The following is a 23845-nucleotide window of genomic DNA, read 5'->3' on the forward strand; positions in this document are numbered from 1 at the left end:
AGAATCACCTAAACAGTCTCGGTCATCACGGAGTGGTAAACTGACGCAAAATCGACCGTCACTTAAACGCGTAGTAGTGGAAAGGAAATGCTGTTCGCATAGTTTTTCCTCTTGAGTCAAGGGCTTATAGTGGGGAAAACTTTCTAATTCCCAAAATCTTGACAAGGCCTTTTCAAAATTATAGTTTTCATGTTGATCTATAGATAAATTATTAGGAAAATTGTCATCCTTTAGACAGAAGTTACATATTGATAAATTATTTGGTGTAGAATTTTTAGGTAAATTAGGTAGGGGGCCAGCAACGAGCCAACCAAGTTTAGAGCTACGTAGGTTAGGGGTTTTGGTTTGGTCCCCTAGACGGCGCTGCTCTGAGCCTATCAGGTCCCAGAATAAGTCAGCGCCAATGAGCATATCAATAGAGGATGGTTCGTTAAAACTAGGATCCGCTAATTCAAGTTTAGGTAAATTTATGTCTTTGTAATCAAAAGATATCTTTGGCAAATTGCTGGATATTAGAGGTAAAACTAAACAACTCATTGTTACGTTGAAAGAACTATTATTGGATTGTAATCGCAAAATGCATCTTTTCGTATTTAGGTTAACTTGAGCATTACCAATACCAAGTATATTAACGTTTGAAGGCTGAGGAGTCAAGTTTAATTTTTGTTGGACCGACTCGGTAATAAAGGAAGACTGACTCCCGCAGTCAAGTAAAGCTCGCACTGTAATAGATTTGTTAGTTATGGGATTAGATACTAAAACCTTGGCTGTACACAACAACACTTCAGTAGAAGACAAGACGGACATTACTACCGATTGATCAGGCGGAACGCTATTACTAGAATTTTCACATTCTTTAATAATATGTAAAAGTGAATTATGACGTTTTTTACAAGATCGACAAGAACCTGGAAGCTTGCAGTTGTCAGCAACATGACCTGACCTTAAACAATTTTTACATAATTTCAATGATGCTACTATTGAGTTCCTATCTTCTGGTGACTTGGCCTTAAATGAATAACATTCGTATAGGCGATGGTTACCCTTACAATGTGCACACTCGAAGGTTTTATTAGAATTAGAAACAGTGTACTTAGAAGTAACTACAAAAGACTTAGTTTGCATCTTATTGTAAGGTGCAGTAGAATTTGTATATTTAATTTTATTTTGTTTTTCTTGTTTATTGCGATGGACAATCTCTAAAATATCAGCACGTTTTCTTAGGAATGTGAAGAAGTCACTAAGTGTAGGAATATCGGACAAACTATTTCTATGTTCCTCCCATTTAAAGGATGTGGCGCTGTCTAACTTTTCTGTAACTATATAAATTATTAAAACGTCCCACTTGTCAGTAGGCAGGCCCAGTGTACTGAGGGCGCGCAAGTTTTTAGTAATGTGATCAGTGATGAAACGGAGTGACTTGTCAGTCTCGCGGACGTATTCAAAATTAAAAAGTGATTTTAAATGATTGTTGATCAATTGTCTTTTGTTATCAAAGCGTTCACATAAGAGTTGCCAGGCTTGTGAATAATTTTGATCTGAAACTTCTAAATTACTAATGACACGGGCGGCTTCACCTTCCAAGTAAGAATTAAGATAATGAAATTTATGAATATTTTTAATTTTAGAATTTTCATGAACTAAAGAACTAAATGTTTCTTTAAATTCCAACCACTTGAAATATGTTCCATCGAAACTGGGTATTTTTATTATAGGCAATTTAAACCCAAGCGTTTCATAATTATCATTATGTCGGCAGGAATTATTAGAATGGTTTGAAGAATTTGAATGAATATCACAATTAGTGGACTTGGAAGTTGAATACGTTTTAATCATATTTTGAGCAAGAGAAATGTAGTGATCAAAGTCTTGCTCAAAAATATCGCGAGTAGTCAATTCTATTTCTTGATTTGAAATGTTTAAAAATTCTATTTGGTTTTGCAACTCTTCGAACTCGATAAACAAAGCTTCAATTCTAGATAATTTCATCGCAAGCTCAGTTAATTCTACGTCTGAAAAAGATTCTGAAGTTTTTAAATTATCGATAAAATTCTTAAATTTAGTTAAACGTCCTTTTATATTGCTACGTTTAATATTGAGAACCTTAAGTTCTCTAGATTCGGTTTCTGTAGACATTGCGATGAAATAAATAAAAAAACTAATAAATGTATTAAGTTGAATGTAGGTTAAAATTGCATACGATACGCTCCTCGCTTCGTAGTCAGCCGCAGCCTCGCGCGACTATCCGCAGACGCACGATTTGTCACTGGAGTGAAGAGCACAGGTAGCTGCATACACGTAGACAAAGGGTGACGTCACGCGAGTCGACTGTTGCTTGTCCGATGCGCCGATAATGGCTGGAATTGATATTATAAAACGATTGAAACAATTTTAGAATTAACTTAGAAATATGATGCTCCTTAGCGGTAAAAGCGCGTTTATATATTTGATCAAAGATGGGTTTGTTTGAATATATGCAAAAATGGGCAAAACTAATTTGTTTTCAAGCTAAATTAAATGAAATAAGCTAATAAGCAGCGAAGAGCAATATAAATAAAGGCAAATACGATGCCACGCAATGCAAGCGTGATTTTAGCGGTTATAGAATGAATGAATGAATCACAAAGAAATGCGCACGTGGGATGACTTTCAACTTTGATGATAGATGAATATAATAGCAATTAGATAATTTAAATTTGTTCAGTAATTAGGCACTCACTATAGCTAGATATAAGCGTAATTAGCGAAATTGTTTAATCATTTAAACGCTGAAAAGCCAAAATATTTGTTTGCAAATCAAAGCAAAAGGCAATTAGGAAAGTAGATAAGGAACGGGCTCACTTGAGAAAGGCAGGAAGCAACAAAAAGAAAGCAGTTCCAATAGGCGATGCTGGCTGACTTCCACGTAGGCGTGAGGCTCCTTCGGGATGTTGCTTGAAACGTAGACCGGCGTGAGGAAGTCTAGTTGCACGGGCTCCGATGTAGTCACAGCCCTTTGTAGTCCTCCAAGAAGGTGTAGAAGGCTGGACGGATGCACGTGTCGATGACCTTTGTTTGTCCTTCGCTCGGCAAAATGGTTGCAACTTCGAAATTGTTGTTTCTGGCTTTTGCAGGTCCTGTCACGGTCGCCACTTTGTTCAGTACAGAACAAGAAAATAAAAAACTGTTGGAAATATCTTAGATTCGCGTTTAATTGGAAGAAGTACATTAGTGCGACATGTGTGCGCTTGAGTGCGAGAATTGCGAGAATGAATTGAATGAAAGAGTGAGTGCTTGAAGTTGAGTGACGTCGCCCCCGCGCCGCTCGGCCAGGTGTCAAGTTTGGCGCGGACATAGCCTATGTGTTCTTCAAGATTATGTTCTATATGTATGCCAAATTTCATTAAGATCCGTTGAGACATTCTGAAGATACCTTCTAAGAAAAATGTATCAAATTTTCGAATTTATAATATTAGTAAGTCTAGATGACTGCCGATGTCTACAATTCCACGGTAACATATCTTTCACGGTACAGAGGCTTTGTATAAAGTAGCCGTGTAATTCATACATTGCATTGTACGGTCAGTCGCAGTATCGACCGTACAAAGCCGGATATCCGGATTTCCGGATGCACGCGGCCACTCGGATCTTTTATAAGTCCGGATATATTACAATACGCCGGGTTATTACAAAAACTGGGTAAATATTTTAGTATTATTATAATTGCGAATTAGATGAATGTTTGTAAGAAGGTATGTCTGGAACGGCTCAATGGATTTTGATGAAATTCGGCACAGATGTAGAACATAGTCTGGAATAACACATAACTTATTAAGTTTTCTTTTTAATTTCGCGCGGACGGAGACGTAGTTGACAGCTATTTTAAATATAACGTTAATTTTTTTTTTATATTTACTTAACGTCAAATTTGAGTAGAACATTTTTTTTAATCCTTTTTTTTTCGAGAGTAAAGCTAGAGTTAGTGAATAAAACATTTTTAGCTTATTACCTTTCTTACTAGCAGAGTGAAAACGTTACTAATGTACAAGATTCAGCTTAGCTTAACGTTAGAATTACAAATTGTATTTCTATTTCTTTTTATTTTTGACGTCGAGTTTAATAAAAAAAAAACATGATATAAAAATATTAAAACTCTCATTCTATTTGAAGTTTTACGTTTCTTGTGAATTTCTACACAAGTTTACACGTAATATTTTTTGCAGGAGCAGATCTTCGCTCAACGAATACCCAAGTGAATTTGAATTTGCCGAGCACGCGGAAAGTTGGCAATCGTAATAACATCTAATAAAACCATTCTGTTAACTTTGTCATCTTTTATGCATATTTAAAATAATTCTTTTAAAATTTTCAACGACTTTATTTACACCACACCACTTCAATTCAATGTTTTATAATTAGAAATGAATGAAGTCGGATAAAAAAGAAATAAATTATAGCATATGTTTAGTTCTATTAATTATTTTTCAGTGGTTGATATTTTGTCTCATCGATCCATGTACGTTTGAGTTTTATTTTCAACCAGTAATTTTTATATTGTAAAAAAACAATCAATCAAAAAGGTTGTATACGCACCTAAAGCTTTATTTTGTTTTAATAACTAACCTTTATCGTAAAATCACTATTGATACGTGAACTTTATGACATTTTTTTTATGTGGGCCAGCCACAGATAATGAATTTTATTTTACTTCAATAAAGTTTACAGAGGGCGATGTTTCGACGTCAGTTACATTTTAATGAACAAAGTTATCGAATATCGAAGTTTCCTCTCTACGACACGATTGTCATCCTTGACTAAAACATTGGCATTGATAATTTTAAATTGAATAAATTTGACAGATTCTGGTTATTGGTGTAAATAGAAGCCAGTCATCTCTGCCTTCCTCTTTGGGTTAAAAGCGTGAGTTGTGCTGTTGTTTTATCAATTTCATGTTGTTTATGGATAAGAACATTTTACAATTAGTGACCAAAGAGTTTCAAATACATTTTTATAGAGAGGACACAAGGACTATTCCTACAGAGGAAGCTTATTACAGACAGAACCAGCGGAAAAGTTCACGATTTGCGGTCTTTGCGATCTTGTTAATCGTACTAACATTATGCATGCGAATGTTTAGACGAATGGATATTTGTTTGAACGTATCTCCAGAACAGCTCCACGGATCTCGATGAATCTGGTATAGATATAGAACATTGTCTGGAAGAACACATAAGCTCCTAATTATGTTTTAACTAATTTCGCCCGAACGGAGTCGCGGGCGACCACTAGTATGTTTTATACAGTGAAATTCATATCTAAGATGTGCAGCCAACCAATCCAGTGCGGACAAGCGTGGTTGACTATGGCCTAGTCACCGTAGTCAATTCTATTAGTGTTGGTTTGAATCCTACGGTAGGGACATATAAGTTGATAACGACATAAAACATACATTTGTTATGTTATATGGCTAGAAAATATATCAAACGCAAAGATAACACTTATGTCTATTACCAATTTAATCAATCTATTTACGGTGCGACCAAAAATAAATATCGATTGTATTCAAGGTTCGTTGTCTATGAACTTTAACAGTTGTATATTTTCAGGGTTCCGTACCTCATAGGAAAAAAACGGAACCCTTATAGAATCACTTTGTTGTTCGTCCGTCTGTCTGTCAAGCCCCTTTTTTTCAAGTTCAAAAGACAGCGTAATTTCAAGCACCATTATATAACTGTCTGTAAATTTGTCAGCTTTCACGCAATTCATCCACATATTCCTAGACTTATATCCCTTCATATTAATATTTAAAGTTAGACTTGTCATAAAAAGTGGAAGAGCCCGCTTTAACATCTTCGCACAAATTGGCCCGGCTCGCCCGGTGAAATACCACGACCACACAGAAGACAGGCGTCAAGTGGAAGCAATTCCGCATACAGTCTGATGAATGTACGTCCCGGAGGCCGAATTTAGTCCTCTTTCCCATCCCAACCTTTTTCTTATAAGGAAAGGGTGGGAAGTGGAAGTGGACTTTCCGGATGAGAGGATGCATGGAAATATTTTCTTGCAACACGTATGCAATTGCGTATGTCTATGGGCAACGGTCACTTCGCTATTTCAGCGATTTCAGGTGACCGCCGCTCGTTTGCCACCTTATGATATAAAAAAGGGAACAAACGAATTTGCTTTGTCTCGATGCGATGCGCGCGGCGCGGATGATGGATGCAGCGTTACGTAAAATTATACAAAACATACTAATATCCGTTCCAGGCCATGCTTGCGGTGCGTCCGACGCGGTCCAATGGACGCTTATAATTAAAGCCATCAAAAGCACTTTCTAGAATGTCATTAGAACTTACGATCAAGAACAAAATCGTAAAATATAAACACTTTTACAAGAATACTTTCTTGTTAACCTTTTATCTTCAACAAAAATATCACAAATATAATTTCTTTTGTATCAAAAACGTTTTTACTTTTCTTCTTGTTTTATAATAATTATGGACTTGTATCACTGACCTAGAAAAGGCGGGAACGTTTAACGTTCGCCAGAATAAATACAATAGGTCGTAACACTTTTAGATACTTTGATGAAATAATAGTTTTAAATTTTGTACAAAAGAATATATTTTGTATAATATATATATATATATATATACCGCGACTCCGTCCGCGCTGTATTTAAAATTATTTAATTAGTAGCTTACGTGTTCTTCCAGACAATGTTCATCATAAATCAGCGAGATCCATGCAGCCGTTTTGACGATACCTTCAAACAAACATATATATATATATATGTTGTTATATATATATATATATATATAACAAATAATTTGAATCTTCTAAAAATACTTAAGTTAAATATTAATTTTATTGCTTTATTTTTAAGATACTTATATTTGATTTAAACAAGATAAAACAGCATAAAAATATTTTACGAAGTTCTTTTGTTTTTGAATATTTTATTACGAGATTTTATTTTTCTTATTATCTCTACATCTGTTAAGCTTTCAAAAGCTTTAGACAGAGGGCTTCAAAGTCCCGAGAGAGGCTGTATTTGCTAAAGTTAGAAAGTTTGCGATGCAAATGAGACCTTTTATGAAAACTTTTACAAAGGTCTAAAGCTTTCTCTTTGTTTAACGCGAATTGATTAGATGGGATGAGGGAGGTTGTCATTACTACACTATCTAAATCTTATGTATAAAAAAACGTTTGTATCTTGGCCATTCGCTTCTAACGGACGGATTGTGACGAAGCTTTGGTAAGATGTGGACGCTAGTAAGAGTTTATGACGTAAAAAAACTTAAATGTTGTAACCAAATCAAACATTTTTGTATGCATTAATTATTATTTAATTATTCATAACATAAATTTATAAAACTTCTCCCCATAAAATTATTTAACTAAGGATCTAACACCTCACTAGCTATCGACCGCGACTCCGTCCGCGCTGTATTTAAAATTACTTAATTAGTAGCTTACGTGTTCTTCCAGACAATGTTCATCATAAATCAGCGAGATCTATGCAGCCGTTTTGACGATACCTTCAAACAAACATCCATCTAAACATTCGCATTTATAATACTAGTAAAAAGTAATATTGTTATTATTTCCAGAGATGTTTTTGATAAATGACGACCATCCTGGTACTATTACGTTTAGTAATATTTTTCAAAATATAACCTAAAATATAGTATAATTTTAATGACGTAATTCAAAGTGAATGTTACGTATTGAATTACGTTAGTTGTAAAACACAGATACGTGTACGACCTCTGTTCATGAACTTTACAACTCGAGTAATCTATAATCGATACCTTCAATATTTTATTTATTCATTACTAACGTAACATGTTACGTATAACAATATTAAATATTCATATCAACTGTTAAACAAACGTTTTAAATTAGTCGGTTATATTTGTGTAAATGTTTTTTTTTTAAATAAACCATTAAAAGCTTTAAGGTTGGACTTATGTATCAAGAAAACGGAACAGTAACCAAACTTTAATCCACTTATTGGTACCATTTGGTATCAAGTCTTCACTTTCATTCTACTGCCCTTAGACTTGGCTACTTCTTACTTATAAACGGGAATTTCTGGATGGATGGATGGATGTTTGTTTGAAGGTATATCCGGGACGGCTGAACTTATCTCGATGTAATTTGGCATAGTTGTAGAACATAGTCTGGAAGAACACGTAGGCTACTTATTAAGTTTATATAATTCTGTGCGGATTGAGTCGCGGGCGACATCTAGCTGCCAATAAAACAGAAAGGAAACAGAAAAAAAAGTAATTAAAATAATTTAGGTTCGATTACAATTATCAAATATTATTTTTGATCGTATACCAAGCCTTTTGTACTTAATTACAAGTTCTTACGGTGAAAGAAATTTGAATGCAACCTGCACATATCTACGAAGAAATTCAAAGATATGTGTAAAGTCAACCCGCACTGGGCCAGTGGAGTTGACTATAGCCTGGTCACCCCTACCTTATGGTAAGATCCGAACCCCTCAGTGGAGACATACAGTGAGCTGATGACGTCTATATAACCAGCTGTTAATTATAGTACTAATTACTCATATTGTTATAAATAATATTAAATAAGGTAAATCTGGTAAAGAATGCAAACTAAAGCATAGACTAATCAAGTTATATGATTATAGCGTACAGACTACTTATTTATAGAGAGTGTTAGTAGACATACAAAGATTTATTACAAGGCTTCTAAACCATTTTGTTTTAGAATATTTCAATTATAAACACCTCTTTCCCTAAATTTCTATTTGTATTTTATACTACCGAAGTTAGAGAAATTAATTGACATAAACATTGGATTGATTGTTAGGATAACTAAGATAACTTCAAAACGGCTAAACAGATCTGGATGACATTTGGCATAGAGATATAGGCACAGACTATTTAATAATAGATAAGCGCATAGGCTTCTAAGTTTTTTTTTTAAATCGGCGGACACAAGTTGCAGGTGACAATCTTACTAATATTATAAATGCGAATGTTTAGGTGGATAGGATGGATGAATGGATGTTTGTTAGATCTCCAGAACGCCTAAATTAAGACGGCGGAAATTTAGCATTCATGTAGAATATTGTCTGTAAGAACACATAGCCTACTAATTTATTTAGTCGCGGGAGACAGCTTGTAGTCTATAAATTGTAAATTCATTTTTAAAATCGGTATTTTATTTGCTTCATATTTACTGTGAAATGTTAGCGATGTATGCTGCACGCTAAATTGTGTGGGTCGTCAGCTAAAACTAACCTTGAATAGTCATGAAAATTGCTGTAATATTTGCCAAATTTTCGCCTACAGGCCAACAAGGTGAAAGCTTAACTTTGCTGTTGTATCAGCCAGCTAATGACCAATGCGCCAAACAGATTTGGCACTTTATCGTTAATATTAAAGCTAAGCAAATAGACTGCCTGTGAGGACAGCGTTATGCCACACATTACAAATTAGTCGTTATTTCGTGATTGCCATATTATGTGATAGTCGTCCAATGTTTGATTTAACTTTATCACCTGTAATCCTCTGAATGGTAGCGTAGTTAGTCTGTGAACTATGTTTTTTTATTCATTTCCTTACCAAGTCAAGTGTCAGAATGATTAGTGAGGGGACATAAACGTTGACATTTTAGTAAGGCTAGTGTTGCACCAATACACCGGCACAGTGTCGGATTTTCTTCCTAACCATACCTAAGTCTTGTTAGAGATATAAGAAAGATAAAAAATTATAACATACATTATTTAATTATTCATCATCAGCTCACTATACGTACCCACCGAGGGGCTCCGAGCCTACTTTAACTCAAGGGTGATTAAGCCATAGTCAACCACGCTGGCTGAGTGCGGGTTGGTTGACATCACACATATCTTTTAATTTCTTCTTAGATATGTGCAGATTGCATCACGATGTTTTCCTTCACCGTATAAACGTCGAATAAATGTACATATGCAAATCGGAAACCGAAAAACACATTGGTACATGGCGGGATTCGAACACAGGACCTGCAGATTGCAAGTCAAGTGCTAAACCCCTGATCCACCGACGCTTTCACTATTTAATTATTGATAAATGAAATTATTGATTGTGAGATTTCAATTCGTGAAAGTTTTAATACTTTAAGTTCTGGTTCAAGTTTTACGTCTGTTTCGAATCTTCTATGAACTTGCGCGTACCTAGCATAAAAGTAGATATGTTATCAACAGAGAATAAACTCGGCCGGTCTGAATTAAATATTTCAAGAGTGCTCAGGGCGACCTAAAAAAATACTGAATATTTAAAATTAGATAATTATATTTCGTCATTTTCGGTCATGGCTGGAAATAAAAGGAATTTACAAGATGTTTTCTACTATTGAAGACCATTACTAATTTAATTATTTAAACTTTCATAAGATTAAAAAATAAACGCCTCACAGTCACGCAACTTATCCGATGTCGGCACCGATTAATTCGAGCCCATCTGGGGCTCTTATTCAAGGTGAGCGGGACTGGTATTCTTTCGCGGTGTCGGCCCTTCGGTGATTCACAACTAGTCGGTGCCGACATCGGATATATTCAATGAGTTAGCCGTTTAGTTTATCATATATGGGAATGGAATATAATGGGAAATATAAACACCATATGCATGCACAATGGAGAAACCGAGATTATATTAGTATTGTTAGAAAGAAAATCCGTGTGCCGGAGTATCGGCGCAACACTAGCTTTATTAAATTATCAACGATTATGTCCCATTACTAATCAATTTGATATTGTTCCAAATGATTCTTACTAATCTTATATATAAAATTCTCATGTCACAATTTTCGATCCCATATTCCTCCGAAACGGCTTGACCGATTCTCATGAAATTTTGTGACCATATTGAGTAGGTCTAAGAATCGGCCAACATCTATTTTTAATACCGCGCGGACGGAGTCGCGGACAACAGCTAATATTGTCTAAGTATTGAGTTGTGGGTTTCCACTTAGTTTTAATCCTATGTCATTGATAATAAGATACTTGACAAGGAGTATGTTTATAACATGACTGTCTTGTCTCACTTCTTGTGGTATCAAGGTGTCATGACATGTGGAATGGCCTGACCTACTTCGTATCGCCTTTGATACGCCCCTCGGCTGACGGACAAGAAAATAATATTTACATTTAACATTAGAAACTATAATAAATAACATATTTCAAGTATTTAAAAGATGCAAAAATTATATACCAGAGTATAATTGTGTAAGAATTCAAGTAATAGTCATTATATAAGAAATTCAAAAGATATGTGTGAAGTCAACCCGCACTTGGCCAGCGTCGTCGACTATGGCAAAATATACCCTTTTTTTTTAATTTTTTTTTTATAGTCAGGGAATGCATTTACGCACGCCTATGCCGGGCGGTGCAATGGCGTAGGGAGTGTGGGACTCGCCGGGCACAGAAGGTGACCAGAATACCCACTAAAACCTGACTGCCCTCTGACGCATTATGGCGGGCGCCACGGGAACGCTTTCGCTTGCTTCCGTGGGCCCGCCTGGTGGCAAAATATACCCTACCCTAACTTAGGGTAGTCTCCGAACCCCTCGGTGGGGACGTATAGTGAGCTGATGATGATGTAAATGGGAATTTTCTTTTCCGAAACAAAGATAGAAAATATATAATAATTTTCATTACTTTATTAACGAACGGGATGATACCGTTTTGCATGATGTTTCGGCAGCTAACACCAATAGTAATAACGATTACCCATGGAATAATTGCTAAGAAATCATAGATAAAATACAACGATAGAAAGTGGAAAATAGCATAGTATTTTGTCCCGCATCAAATTGAAAGTCGTCCAAAATTTTAAATAAAATTGTATGAAACTTTGAAGTTCATATAAACTTTTTATAAAATCCAAAAAAGTATTTAATAAAATAAAAATGCGGTAGTTTATATAAAATTCTACTAAAATCTAAACCAAACACGTACCCACTAATACATTATAAAACAAACTTTTACTGAATTCATAAATTTGTATACAAAATACGTTTTGTATTTTATAAATATCACGTTAGTTTATGTTTATAATTATAAACAATATTGCATTAAAATATTGTTACATTTCTATATTGGTTAACATTATAAATAGATTTTAGGTAAAACGAGAGAAAACTACACTTTACAGTATGAAATGCTTCAACAATAAAGTCACCAAACATAACTGACGTACCAATTTGACAGGCCACGTGATATCTTTAAAATTGTCGAGTTATAATAATCACTTACCTTAATACTTTGCTTCACTGTTGCTGGGGACAGTTAATATCACTAATATTGAATTTGTTTATAATTTCCGATACGAAAACGCGCGATTGTCGATTTATGACACGTGCACTAACCCCAACGGCTGGAGCACGAATGAATGGAAACCAGGGGTTGACATTGGAGGGCGGAGCTCTTCTGGGCGGTATTATACGGCTAAATTAAAAAGTGGTCGCGTCTATACTTCAGTGGATGTTATCGTGGCGTTTTCTTTATAGTCGGGTAATGGAAAGCTGTGCTTGGTTCTATGGGGTCTTTCAATGGTGTTAGTAGGTAGTATTAAAAATTTTCATGCCTTAATTTTATGCAAAATATTTGACAATTATTTTATGCAAATGGCGTCAAATAACGTTATAAATTAGAAAAATCTCAAAATCAATCTCAAAAAATTGTTATAAAATAGAAAAAAAAAGAATACTAAAATATCAAGTATTATTTTACTTGAAGAGTTTTCATAAAGTCAAAAGAGTGTAAAATGAATGTCGTACTACGGTGACAATGTCCACTGCCATTCTACACGATTCAGGTCAGTTTTGAATAAGAGAAATCTTTTCACTAAAATATCTTAGTGAAGAAAAAAAATGAAGAGCTGTGAATTTTAATAAGCTTCAGACATGAAAAGAATTCTCCTCGACTGTATGAGAATATTAACATTGCTGTGAAAGGAATGCTTTAATGGCGCGTAATCCGCCATCTTAATGGAGTAAACGTTCATGACAGCATCAGATGACATTTTATTTTGAGTAGCTGTCGCCCGCGACTTCATTCGTGCGTAGTCAGGGCTGCAGAGACAGGAACCTTCTCACGATGCGTGCGGTTTCTAGGATAACTGCCTTTTGTATCGGGCCCTTAATCCAACTGTTTAGCGAGAGCTTCTTGAGATTTTGGTCGAAACTCTTCGCTATCACTCCATTCACCGATACGACTATCGGAATAATGGTAGTCGATATCATACGCCACATGGCGGTAACCTCGTGAGCCAAATCTAGGTATTTTTAATTATTCCTATCATTATCTTTGACAAAAGAGATATAATCAAACGGCGAATTTGCTTTCAGAAATCCACGGTCAGTAAATTCCATTCTTCTGACATCAATAGGTCGTGTTACGTTTGCACTGTACAAATACACAACTTGATAACAGGAAACGTAACAAAAGGATCAAACTCAGCCATCATACAGATATGTACCAGAGATAAACAACCAACAACGCCATTTAAACGTTTAAACAAATAAACTCCTCAAAATCAAAAGCTATTTTGGTAAATGAATGTAACATATATGCGTTTGATTAGTGATTTATTTAAACAAACATATCTCGCTTCTGACACAGACGCGAAAGCGATACGGAACCGAAACGAAAAACATTATAATCTTACTAATATTATAAATGCATATGGATGGATGGATGTTTGAAGGTATCTCCAGAACGGCTGCATGGATTTCGCTGAAATTTGGCATAGAGAACTTAACTTGGAAGAACACATAGGCTAATTGGGTTGGTTTTTAATTCTGCACGTAGGTATACGCGGGCGACAGCTAGTTTAACAGGGGTAGACGCTAGCAACAATATTAGTTAGAATCGGCCTCGTAATACAATACCACGGGCACACTGAAGACACGCGTCAAGTGGAAACAATTAAGCGTTTCGTCTGATGAGTGACGGAGGCCAAATTTTAGTCCCCTTTCCCTTCTCACCCTTTTCTTAAAACTTAATAATGAAGGCATTTGACAGAGGAGGGAACATCAAACTGAATTCTCTTCGGCTCTGGTTTAGTTTTACGGCAATATATAGGCATAAAATGGAGGTCAAATACCTTGGCTCCCAAAACAGTAGGTTTTGGGGATAGAAATCACTAGATTTTTGCTGAAGATTTCAAGGAAATTGCAACGCTTAGTCGCAACTAGGGTATTTACAAATTTCTACTTAAGAATTCTTGCCAAAAAATCTCTAAAATCGTATCGTACTTAAAAACTAGTTAAACTATGCCTTGCCTTTATAAATACACGAAAACTTACTCGATACAGTTATTAGAAGTGTACAGTCATAATTCTTAAAACTTATTTACATCCTTTTAACAGATGGGACACTAAAAATAAAACCTCTTTGATCTCCGTTTACATCAATCTGGAACGAGAGAGGAATCGATTTTTTTATAAACGAAACAGATTGGCATTCATTCGACGTCAATATTTAGTCTATGGCGTCATTTCGCAATGAATGAAGTGCGATACGATTTGGAAGATTAAAAACATTTATTTGTTTACTAATGCTACCTATTCGACTATATTTAGCGAGACATTTGTAAATCTGAATAGGCCATGTGATAATCGATACGCCAGATCTTAATTTTAAACACCATGTAAAACTTTTGTGTACGAATATCCTTACAATTGTGGCTCATACCCCAGTTTACATTAATCCAGTCTAGCGATCAAGTTAAGTGCTAGATTACAAAAGGAATTAAGTAAACACACACAAATTAGAATTCAAGTTATTGAGATTCATGGTGGGTTTACATTAATCCAGTTGTAATCAAGCATAGATTTCAATCGCTGGAATGGTATAATGTAAACGTGACACAAAACTCCAACTTTTTTGAACAGTCTCGACTCGTATACATTTTGGAATGTCGGGTGCAAATAATTTTTCAATTTGGTTATAACCAAAGCTGGGAAATATTGCAAAATTCATCTCTGCTCACACATTTACGGCGATTACGATTTATGCGACAAATTTTAACGGATATAAATTTACGGCGACAATTACACGGCGCGCTGGAGCGACCGAGTTTTATTGCTATTGCCTCATTTCGATATGATTCCAACGAATATAGATTGTAAACTACATGCTAACATATCTACCAATTCTTAAAAAGGTTACCATCGTGATTTTATCTGCGAAGAAATTGAAATATGTGTGCAAAATTAAAATATTTCGCAATAGGCCGGTGTTGTTGATTAAGACTTCACTTTAGAGTAAGCTACATCAGCTCGACATGGACTGACGTCAAACATATAAAATGACGATACAAACGAATTAATAACATCTTTCTTTTTCAAATCAGAAAAAAAATAAAGTAAATACTTATTATAACATACTAATTACTATATTAGTTTAATCTTAATATGTTAATAATATTATAAATGCGAATGTTTGGTTAGATGGATGGATGTTTGTTGGATGATATCTCCAGAACGGCTAAACGGATTTTGTTGAAATTTGGCATAGAGGTAGAGCATAGTCTGAAGAACACATAGCTACTTATAAAGTTATATTTAATATCGCGCAGACGGTGTCGTGGGCGACAGCTAGTTTTTTATAAATATAGTTCAGCACAAATCAGCTATAATTTCTGTGTTGAAGTAATCAAAAGCTATAGACTTGGTTAATATTAATCACGTTTATGGATACCGCCTTTAAAAGTACAAGAATATTAAATCTTACTTTTATGTGGTTACTCTGATCTAACGACCGCATAACAGGTCACTTATATAAATTTGTAATAAAAAGTTTAATGTAAACTATTTTTTAATTTGAATTGGCATAAAATTAAATATCAAACCACAAATTTTAATACGAAAATGAAGAGACGTTAAACGAAAGAAACCGTCGCTGTGCGCTGGTTATAATAAAAAATATCGAAATTATAGTAAGGAAATTATTTTTAACAATATTATTAAAAATTTTCTCTACGATGGTTAAAAATACAGTAAACTCATTACAAGTACATCACATGTTATTGCGCACGGGTAAAAAAAAACTTATAATAGATAGTAGTAGATTCTCAGACCTACAAAATCTTACTCTTACTAATATTATAAATGCGATTGTTTAGATGGATGGATGTTTGTTTGAAAGTATCTCCGGAACTACTCAACGGTCCTGACGAAATTTGGCACAGATGTAACAAATAATTTGGAAGTACACATAGGGGCGCAACACATTTTAATTACACGCAGATGGAGTCGCGGGCGACAGCTAGTGTGCCTATGCGCAAACGTTAGCATCCAATAAAGCGTTATCAGAGAAAAAAATTTATTACCAAGAAATCATTGTAAATGTAACAAAACAAACGAAAAAGTTATTAACACTAAAGTATAGTTAAATCAATGTAAACCGATCTCGTAAACAAGTTTACTATGGCGACGCGAGTTTAATCGTAAATTTCTGTATTTTATTGCAGACCATTTATAATGTTGTTTACTCACTATTTGTCGCATTACTTGGCAAGGAACGCCCTAAAGGGAAATATATTGACTAGTTTTGACTTACGAAAGAAAAAATAATAAAAAAGTTTTTAATAACAAAAAACAATAAGAAAATGAATTGTTCTAGCGTCCAAATTTTCTTAAAATCTTTCAGTCACTTTTAGATACTATAATAGTCAAAAACATATGTAAATCTTTTTAATTGAATCGTGAAAGGAGTTAAACAGCTAAAACTCAGATGATATTTGAATGGATGGATGTTTGTTTGAAGGTATCTCCAGCACGGCTGAACGGATCTCGATGAAATTTGGTATACATATAGAATGTAGTCTGGAAGAACATATAGGCTACTAATTGTTTTTTTTAATTACTCGAAGTCCCGGGCAACTGTCAGTAATATTATAAAGCCAATATTTGGATAGATGGATGGAAGTATCACCAGAATGGCTGCGTGGATCTCCTTAAAATTTGGCATAGATGTAGAAAATAGCCAGCTTATTCTACATATTATGTTAACTATCTCGTTGTCTCTGGTTAGATTTTCACGTATAAAAATTTGTATAAATAATTTTCATGTGACGAAAAAGTGAGCCCATCTTTCTTTTGAAATAGCGTCCGTTCATAAATTTTATAGCGCGTGAAATTGTAGTGTCGACCTTCTCTTGCCACCTAACACTTCACTGAGACAAGTTTTTTTTTATATTTTTTAAAGACTAAACTTTTATATTACTTCTTACCAATATAATAAATGCTATTAGTTTAGATGGATGTTTGTTATTACATAAATCCGAGATGACTTTAAAGAAATCTGTGATATTTGACACAGATGTAAAACATAGTCTGAAAGAACGCGTAGGCTAGTTAGTAATCTTTTTTGATTCTGGCGACATCGCGGGCAAAAACTTGTTAAAGTTCAAAATACTTAATTTGTTAATTTGTAATCGAAGCAGTTCATATTAATTAACTATTTAGATGTAAAAAATAACTCTATAAAAATGAAATTAAGTTTAATATAAAATAAAAAAACAAATATTGTAAAAATTTGTTATAAAAACAAAAGTTAATTATCAAAATTTAATATCTAACTCGTATTACCAAGAAGAAACATTTCGTTCTGACTTTACACATAAAGTACTTTTTAATACAAATTTGTCGTAAAACATTTAAAAAATATAATTTTAAATGTACCCAATAAAAATAAGTCTTCCATAAAAAAAGTACAAACAACAAAACATGATTTAACTTTTTCCAAAAAGATTATTATTTGCTTGTCAATTATTCGTTGCTTCTATTTCTCTTACGGACTCAATGTCCGCTTTGCAGAAAAAACATTGCTTGCTATTTAGTAGATGTTGCATTATGCATGGCCTGTAATATAATTTTTTTTTGTTTTTTTTTGTGAAAAATATTAGCAGTTTTGTCCGTTTGTAAATTTACTAATATTTCTTTTACCATTCCAACTAAGCTCTATGTGGTTTACGACAATAGTCGAATTGCGGGATTCGAACCCCTGACCTCGTGATCGGAAATCCGTACCCTTAACCATTAGGCTATTGACGCGTGAATAAATACTTTTTTGATATTTAAACTATATTACATATAGGATCTACTTTAGAATTAATTTCCTTTTTACCACAACGTTCAAAATAATCAGCGTAGAACATCACTGCCGTGACGTTTGTGTTACTAAATATTGTCATCCCTTTCATTATTTTTGACAAAATAGAGACAGCAATATTTCATTACATGTTTCATGGCTATCAAATAATACTTTTAAATCATTACTAATGCAGAGTTAGTTTTGGCATGACATTTTTAACCTTGAAGCTTTGTTCCGTCCTTTATTAGGGTGCCCATAAACGTAGATTTATTAAGCAAAGTCCTTAAAAATTTATGAAATATTCATAAAAAAAGTAAACTTCTCAAGTGTGTCTTCAATAACTTACCTACAAGAATGATGTCCACATGGTACAAAAGCTGTGTCAGCAGGTCTGGCATAGCAGATCGTACAAAGTAGCTCCGACTGCGTGCCGCTGGAGCCTGGCGAGCTCACCTTGATGACTGCATCACGAGCCACACGGAGACGACCTATTACACCTTCTAGTGCGGTCAACTCCTCGGTCGTTACATCATCTGGGTCTAAAAGGGTTAATGTAAAATCTAATTTATTTAATTTTTCTTTTACTGTGTTCTTTAACTGAAAATATTGTTATAGTTTTGTGAATGGATTTCGTGGTATCTGCCCACTCCTCTGGGTCCCGGGCGTCAGTTATGTTGTTATAAAAACCTACTAGTTGGTGGCAACTGATTTAAATAGCAAAGTTCTTAATCTGTGCATATAATTTGATATTGCTTTGACAAAAATCGGCCAATTTAAAAAGGTAAAAAGAAAATTTAAATTCTTAATATAAATATGACTCACAGTTGTAAAACGAGAATTGATTTTCTTCTGATCTACCAAGCATGAACTCTAGACCATCAACTCTGAACAAAGGCTCGCTAACAATCGCTTTCGACACCTTTATTAAATGCTGAAAAAAGAAATGTCTCAGATTTGAGGTTATGTAGCCACCTACCACTGACTACATTATTATTCAAAATTTACAGCAGCTCGCATGTACCGCTAACCACGAGCTTCCATAAAGTTTGAATAATATAATACTCACATCAGCAGGTAACTCCGGTTCCAGTATCCGAATAAGGCAGCCAGCTACAGGCGCCAGAGCGACGTAGTAGTGCACGCGATCAGTGTCGGGCAAACCGCGCCCTACCAGTCGGGCAAAACCAGCGCCGCCCCCGCCTCGCACACACACGCGGGATATCACCGCCATCAAGATCTAGTCACGAAGTCTTTAGGATAGAATTATGGATCACTCTAAATTGCCATAATGCCTACATTCAGAGTCTTAGCCTATTTTTTTCGTTTCAAACCCTAAAATTATGTAAACACTGGGAATTTAAATTTAATATTTTTTTATTTAATAATGGCAATATAGTAAGTAAGAGACAATATGAGCTCATATTGTATATACAGGTACCAGGTTTTTCATCGTTACGTAAAAGAAATCTAAATAATTAGAAAGAAAACATAGCCACGACACAAGTTGCATGCTTTTGGCTCTCGTAACCTAAACTCTAGCAGTAACGTATGTATCTTTAACCTGGCAAGTTCTCCCCAACAGCAGTTCGTTCTGGTTGTCACTGGCGTCGGGCTTGGTGAGCAGAGCGGGCGCGAGGTGCAGCGTCATCTCGAGCGCGCGCGCCAGTCCGTGGTACAGGTCGAAACAAGTCGCGCACAGCTTGATCTGACGCGGCTCCAGGTGCGCGTCTATGTATATCCTGTCCATCTGGAACGAATAACAGTGCCTGCATGCTTTTTTTATTAAGTGGCAAGCGAATGGCAACCTGGATTCGCCTTAATGGCAAAGTGACCGCTGCTCATAGACATTCACAATTGCATACGCGTTTTTCTAACTTTAATTGACTCACGAGGGGATGCAAAGAAAGAGAATATTTCCCCTTCAATTGCGTCTCCTCCTCCGTCAAACCCACTTCCCTTTCCCATGCTTATTACAAGACCTAGTTGTGTTCTGCGCAGCGTCTCATGACGTCCTGAGCCGCTGAGATATATGATAACTTCTGTACATGATCTTAGAGAAGACTTGAAGCAGGGTACTCTTCAACCATTTCTTCTAGCACTTTATAAAAATACAATTTAAAAATGTAATAATTAATACCTCTTGCATCATAGTAATAAATTCAGAAAAAGCCCAATTCAATTGACTGAGTAAGGAATTGAGAAAGGAAGCCGCTTCTTTAGGATTTGCTGCGAGATAATCTCTGATGCGCCCTTGAATCACCTCCGATGGGCACGGACCTAGAAATTCATTAATTTACTTATTAGTAGCCTATGTGTCCTTCCAGACTGTGTTCTACATCTTTGTCAAATTTCAGCCAGATTGATAAAGCCGTTCTTTAGATATAATATTAGTAAGAAGTAAGATATGTCTCATGTTTCGTATTTCATATGCAAAAAGCTGTCGCCCGCGACTCAGGTCGTGCGAAATGAAAGTAAACTTAATAAGAAGCTTATGTTTTCTTCCAGACTATGTTCCAAATCTGTGTCGAATTATATAAAGATCCTTTGAGCCCGGAGATACCTTCAAACAAACAACCATCCATCTATCTAAACGTTTGCATTTATAATATTAATAAGATTTATAAGTAACCCACCAAAACATTGGCTCATTAAACCAGCATCAACTTTTGCACCCATGTTGTTAACAGTTGGTTCTCGATCACCGAATCTGTTTACATAATTTGTTACGTCAATATTTTAATTAATTTGCAAAGCTTAGGGCCGTGTTTTTTAAACCACTAGTCAGTCCAGTCCAGTCAATCATTAAACACCATTTTATATAGCCTAATTTAATAGGAACGATAAATAGTAAACAAAACAACCGCTGCAACAAGGATTTATTAATAACAAACTTCTTTGTACTACGAATTAATAAGTAATACTGCTCAAAATGAATCCATAGTTTTAGGAAGAAAGTTCGAAAATGTGCCGGTGTACTGGGGCAACACTAGCATAACTAAAATGTCGACGTTTATGTCCCCTCACTAATCATTCTGACGCTTGACTTTGTAACGAAAGCACGTCATTCGCGCGAAATGATTCTCATTAATAATAGACAATAAATACCATTGACATAATGACAATAATTTTAATAAAATTATTTATTATTAAAAAGAATTCCTCACTACCATTGAACTTTACCTAATTGCAAAAGTCCTATGAACTTGAGTTTAAGTATTTAAAATCGAGTCGTAACATTGAATTTCATTTAAAAAATTAGAAAATTGTATCTGTAAATTATCATTTTATATAATCTTTAGTTATCATACTTGGCAGCCAAATGTGGCCATTGTCGGTGTCGAAAGCCGAATCCGGACCCGTGCCAGAAGCGGACCAGAACCCAATTGGATTGAGCCCACGCTCGGTTCTGGTACGGGCGTACCAACTCTTCCACCATGCACATCTGTCTGTGACGTAACTCGAGGTTGTTTAAAATAAATTAACTATCGATTTAATTCATAGCGTCTGTGGCTCAAAGGTTAAAGCACTTGACTTGCAATCTGCAGGTCCTGGGTTCGAATCCATGTACCAATTTTTCGATTCACAAATGTTCATATATCCGACGTTCTTAAGTTGAAAAAAAAATATCAAGATGCAAAAACGTGGCAGAAAAATCCAGTTAACTATTTCTAAGTGGGAAGCGAATTTGTTTGCACATGTTCACTCACTGTTTGACTGGGACCTTTTCAATCGCCCTCATAGTAGATGGCTGAGTGGCAAAAGACGCAAGCGTCTGTACGAGAGACTCCCTCGTACTGGCAAGGACGATTCGCTGGTCTGCAAACTCCGCGCAAAGAAATGCAGCGCATGACACCATCATGTCTTCCCATTCTGTACAATACCATTTATTCCTTTAATGGCTGTAGCTCTGTCTTTCAAACTGTAAGTTTTTATTGATGAAACTTCACATAAATATACTGTTTTGTTTAAGTTCAATCATGCACGATGAAATCTTAATGCGTTTGCACTTGCAGTGTAGCTCCAGTATTAGGACTAAAGTGAAAAGGAAAAGCATTCCAGCAACACGCTATGACTATGGCTACAACTGTGTCACTGCGACTGTGACTCTGACATGAATATGACCTATGACTATGACTTGTGACTATGACTATGACTTGTGACTATGACTATGACTTGTGACTATGACTATGACTTGTGACTATGACTATGACTATGACTTGTGACTATGACTATGACTATGACTTGTGACTATGACTTGTGACTATGACTTGTGACTATGACTATGACTTGTGACTATGACTATGACTTGTGACTATGACTATGACTTGTGACTATGACTTGTGACTATGACTATGACTATGACTTGTGACTATGACTATGACTTGTGACTATGACTTGTGACTTGTGACTGTGACTATGACTTGTGACTATGACTATGACTATGACTTGTGACTATGACTATGACTATGACTTGTGACTATGACTTGTGACTATGACTATGACTTGTGACTGTGACTATGACTTGTGACTGTGACAATGACTTGTGACTGTGACTATGACTTGTGACTGTGACTATGACTTGTGACTATGACTATGACTTGTGACTATGACTATGACTTGTGACTATGACTTGTGACTATGACTATGACTATGACTTGTGACTATGACTATGACTTGTGACTATGACTTTGACTTGTGACTTGTGACTGTGACTTGTGACTTGTGACTATGACTATGACTTGTGACTATGACTATGACTTGTGACTATGACTATGACTATGACTTGTGACTATGACTATGACTTGTGACTATGACTATGACTTGTGACTATGACTATAACTATGACTTGTGACTATGACTATATCTTGTGACTATGACTATGACTTGTGACTACGACTTTGACTTGTGACTACGACTATGACTTGTGACTGTGACTATGACTTGTGACTGTGACTATGACTTGTGACTGTGACTGTGACTGTGACTGTGACTATGACTTGTGACTGTGACTATGACTTGTGACTGTGACTAGTGACTAGTGACTAGTGACTAGTGACTAGTGACTAGTGACTAGTGACTAGTGACTAGTGACTAGTGACTAGTGACTAGTGACTAGTGACTAGTGACTAGTGACTAGTGACTAGTGAATAGTGACTAGTGACTAGTGAATAGTGACTAGTGACTAGTGACTAGTGACTAGTGACTAGTGACTAGTGACTAGTGACTAGTGACTAGTGACTAGTGACTAGTGACTAGTGACTTGTGACTTGTGACTTGTGACTTGTGACTTGTGACTTGTGACTTGTGACTTGTGACTTGTGACTTGACTATGACTTGTGACTTGTGACTTGTGACTTGTGACTTGTGACTTGTGACTTGTGACTTGTGACTTGTGACTTGTGACTATGACTTGTGACTATGACTATGACTTGTGACTATGACTATGACTTGTGACTATGACTATGACTTGTGACTATGACTATGACTTGTGACTATGACTATAACTATGACTTGTGACTATGACTATATCTTGTGACTACGACTATGACTTGTGACTACGACTTTGACTTGTGACTACGACTATGACTTGTGACTACGACTATGACTTGTGACTGTGACTATGACTTGTGACTGTGACTGTGGCTATGACTTGTGACTGTGACTGTGACTGTGACTGTGACTGTGACTGTGACTGTGACTGTGACTGTGACTGTGACTGTGACTGTGACTGTGACTGTG

At 35.5% G+C, this 23845-nt stretch overlaps 2 protein-coding genes across 4 annotated transcripts in view; both read right to left on the reverse strand.

Moving 5' to 3' along the window:
• The window catches only part of LOC106117781 (uncharacterized), a 6827-nt gene extending 3273 nt beyond the window's left edge, over positions 1 to 3554 (reverse strand). The window contains exons 1-3 of the mRNA XM_013312251.1: positions 3513 to 3554; positions 2900 to 3116; positions 2258 to 2357 (exon numbers count right to left, since the gene is read on the reverse strand). Of these exons, the coding sequence (XP_013167705.1) occupies positions 2258 to 2357; positions 2900 to 3116; positions 3513 to 3554 (359 nt within the window). The remainder of the gene's footprint in view (positions 1 to 2257; positions 2358 to 2899; positions 3117 to 3512) is intronic.
• A 14038-nt stretch (positions 3555 to 17592) lies between these two features.
• The window catches only part of LOC106113623 (uncharacterized), a 22163-nt gene continuing 15910 nt past the window's right edge, over positions 17593 to 23845 (reverse strand). For all 3 annotated transcript variants that reach the window (XM_013306470.1, XM_013306462.1, XM_013306477.1), the window contains 9 exons: positions 21814 to 21976; positions 21415 to 21552; positions 20740 to 20813; positions 20244 to 20383; positions 19668 to 19853; positions 19173 to 19343; positions 18929 to 19037; positions 18453 to 18645; positions 17593 to 17874 (listed from right to left, as the gene is read on the reverse strand). In XM_013306470.1, coding sequence (XP_013161924.1) covers positions 17778 to 17874; positions 18453 to 18645; positions 18929 to 19037; positions 19173 to 19343; positions 19668 to 19853; positions 20244 to 20383; positions 20740 to 20813; positions 21415 to 21552; positions 21814 to 21976 — 1271 coding nt within the window. In that variant the 3' untranslated portion in view covers positions 17593 to 17777. The remainder of the gene's footprint in view (positions 17875 to 18452; positions 18646 to 18928; positions 19038 to 19172; positions 19344 to 19667; positions 19854 to 20243; positions 20384 to 20739; positions 20814 to 21414; positions 21553 to 21813; positions 21977 to 23845) is intronic.

Source organism: Papilio xuthus, unplaced genomic scaffold (assembly GCF_000836235.2).
Source record: "Papilio xuthus unplaced genomic scaffold, Pxut_1.1 DF829758.1, whole genome shotgun sequence".
In the NCBI taxonomy this organism is placed as follows: domain Eukaryota; kingdom Metazoa; phylum Arthropoda; class Insecta; order Lepidoptera; family Papilionidae; genus Papilio; species Papilio xuthus.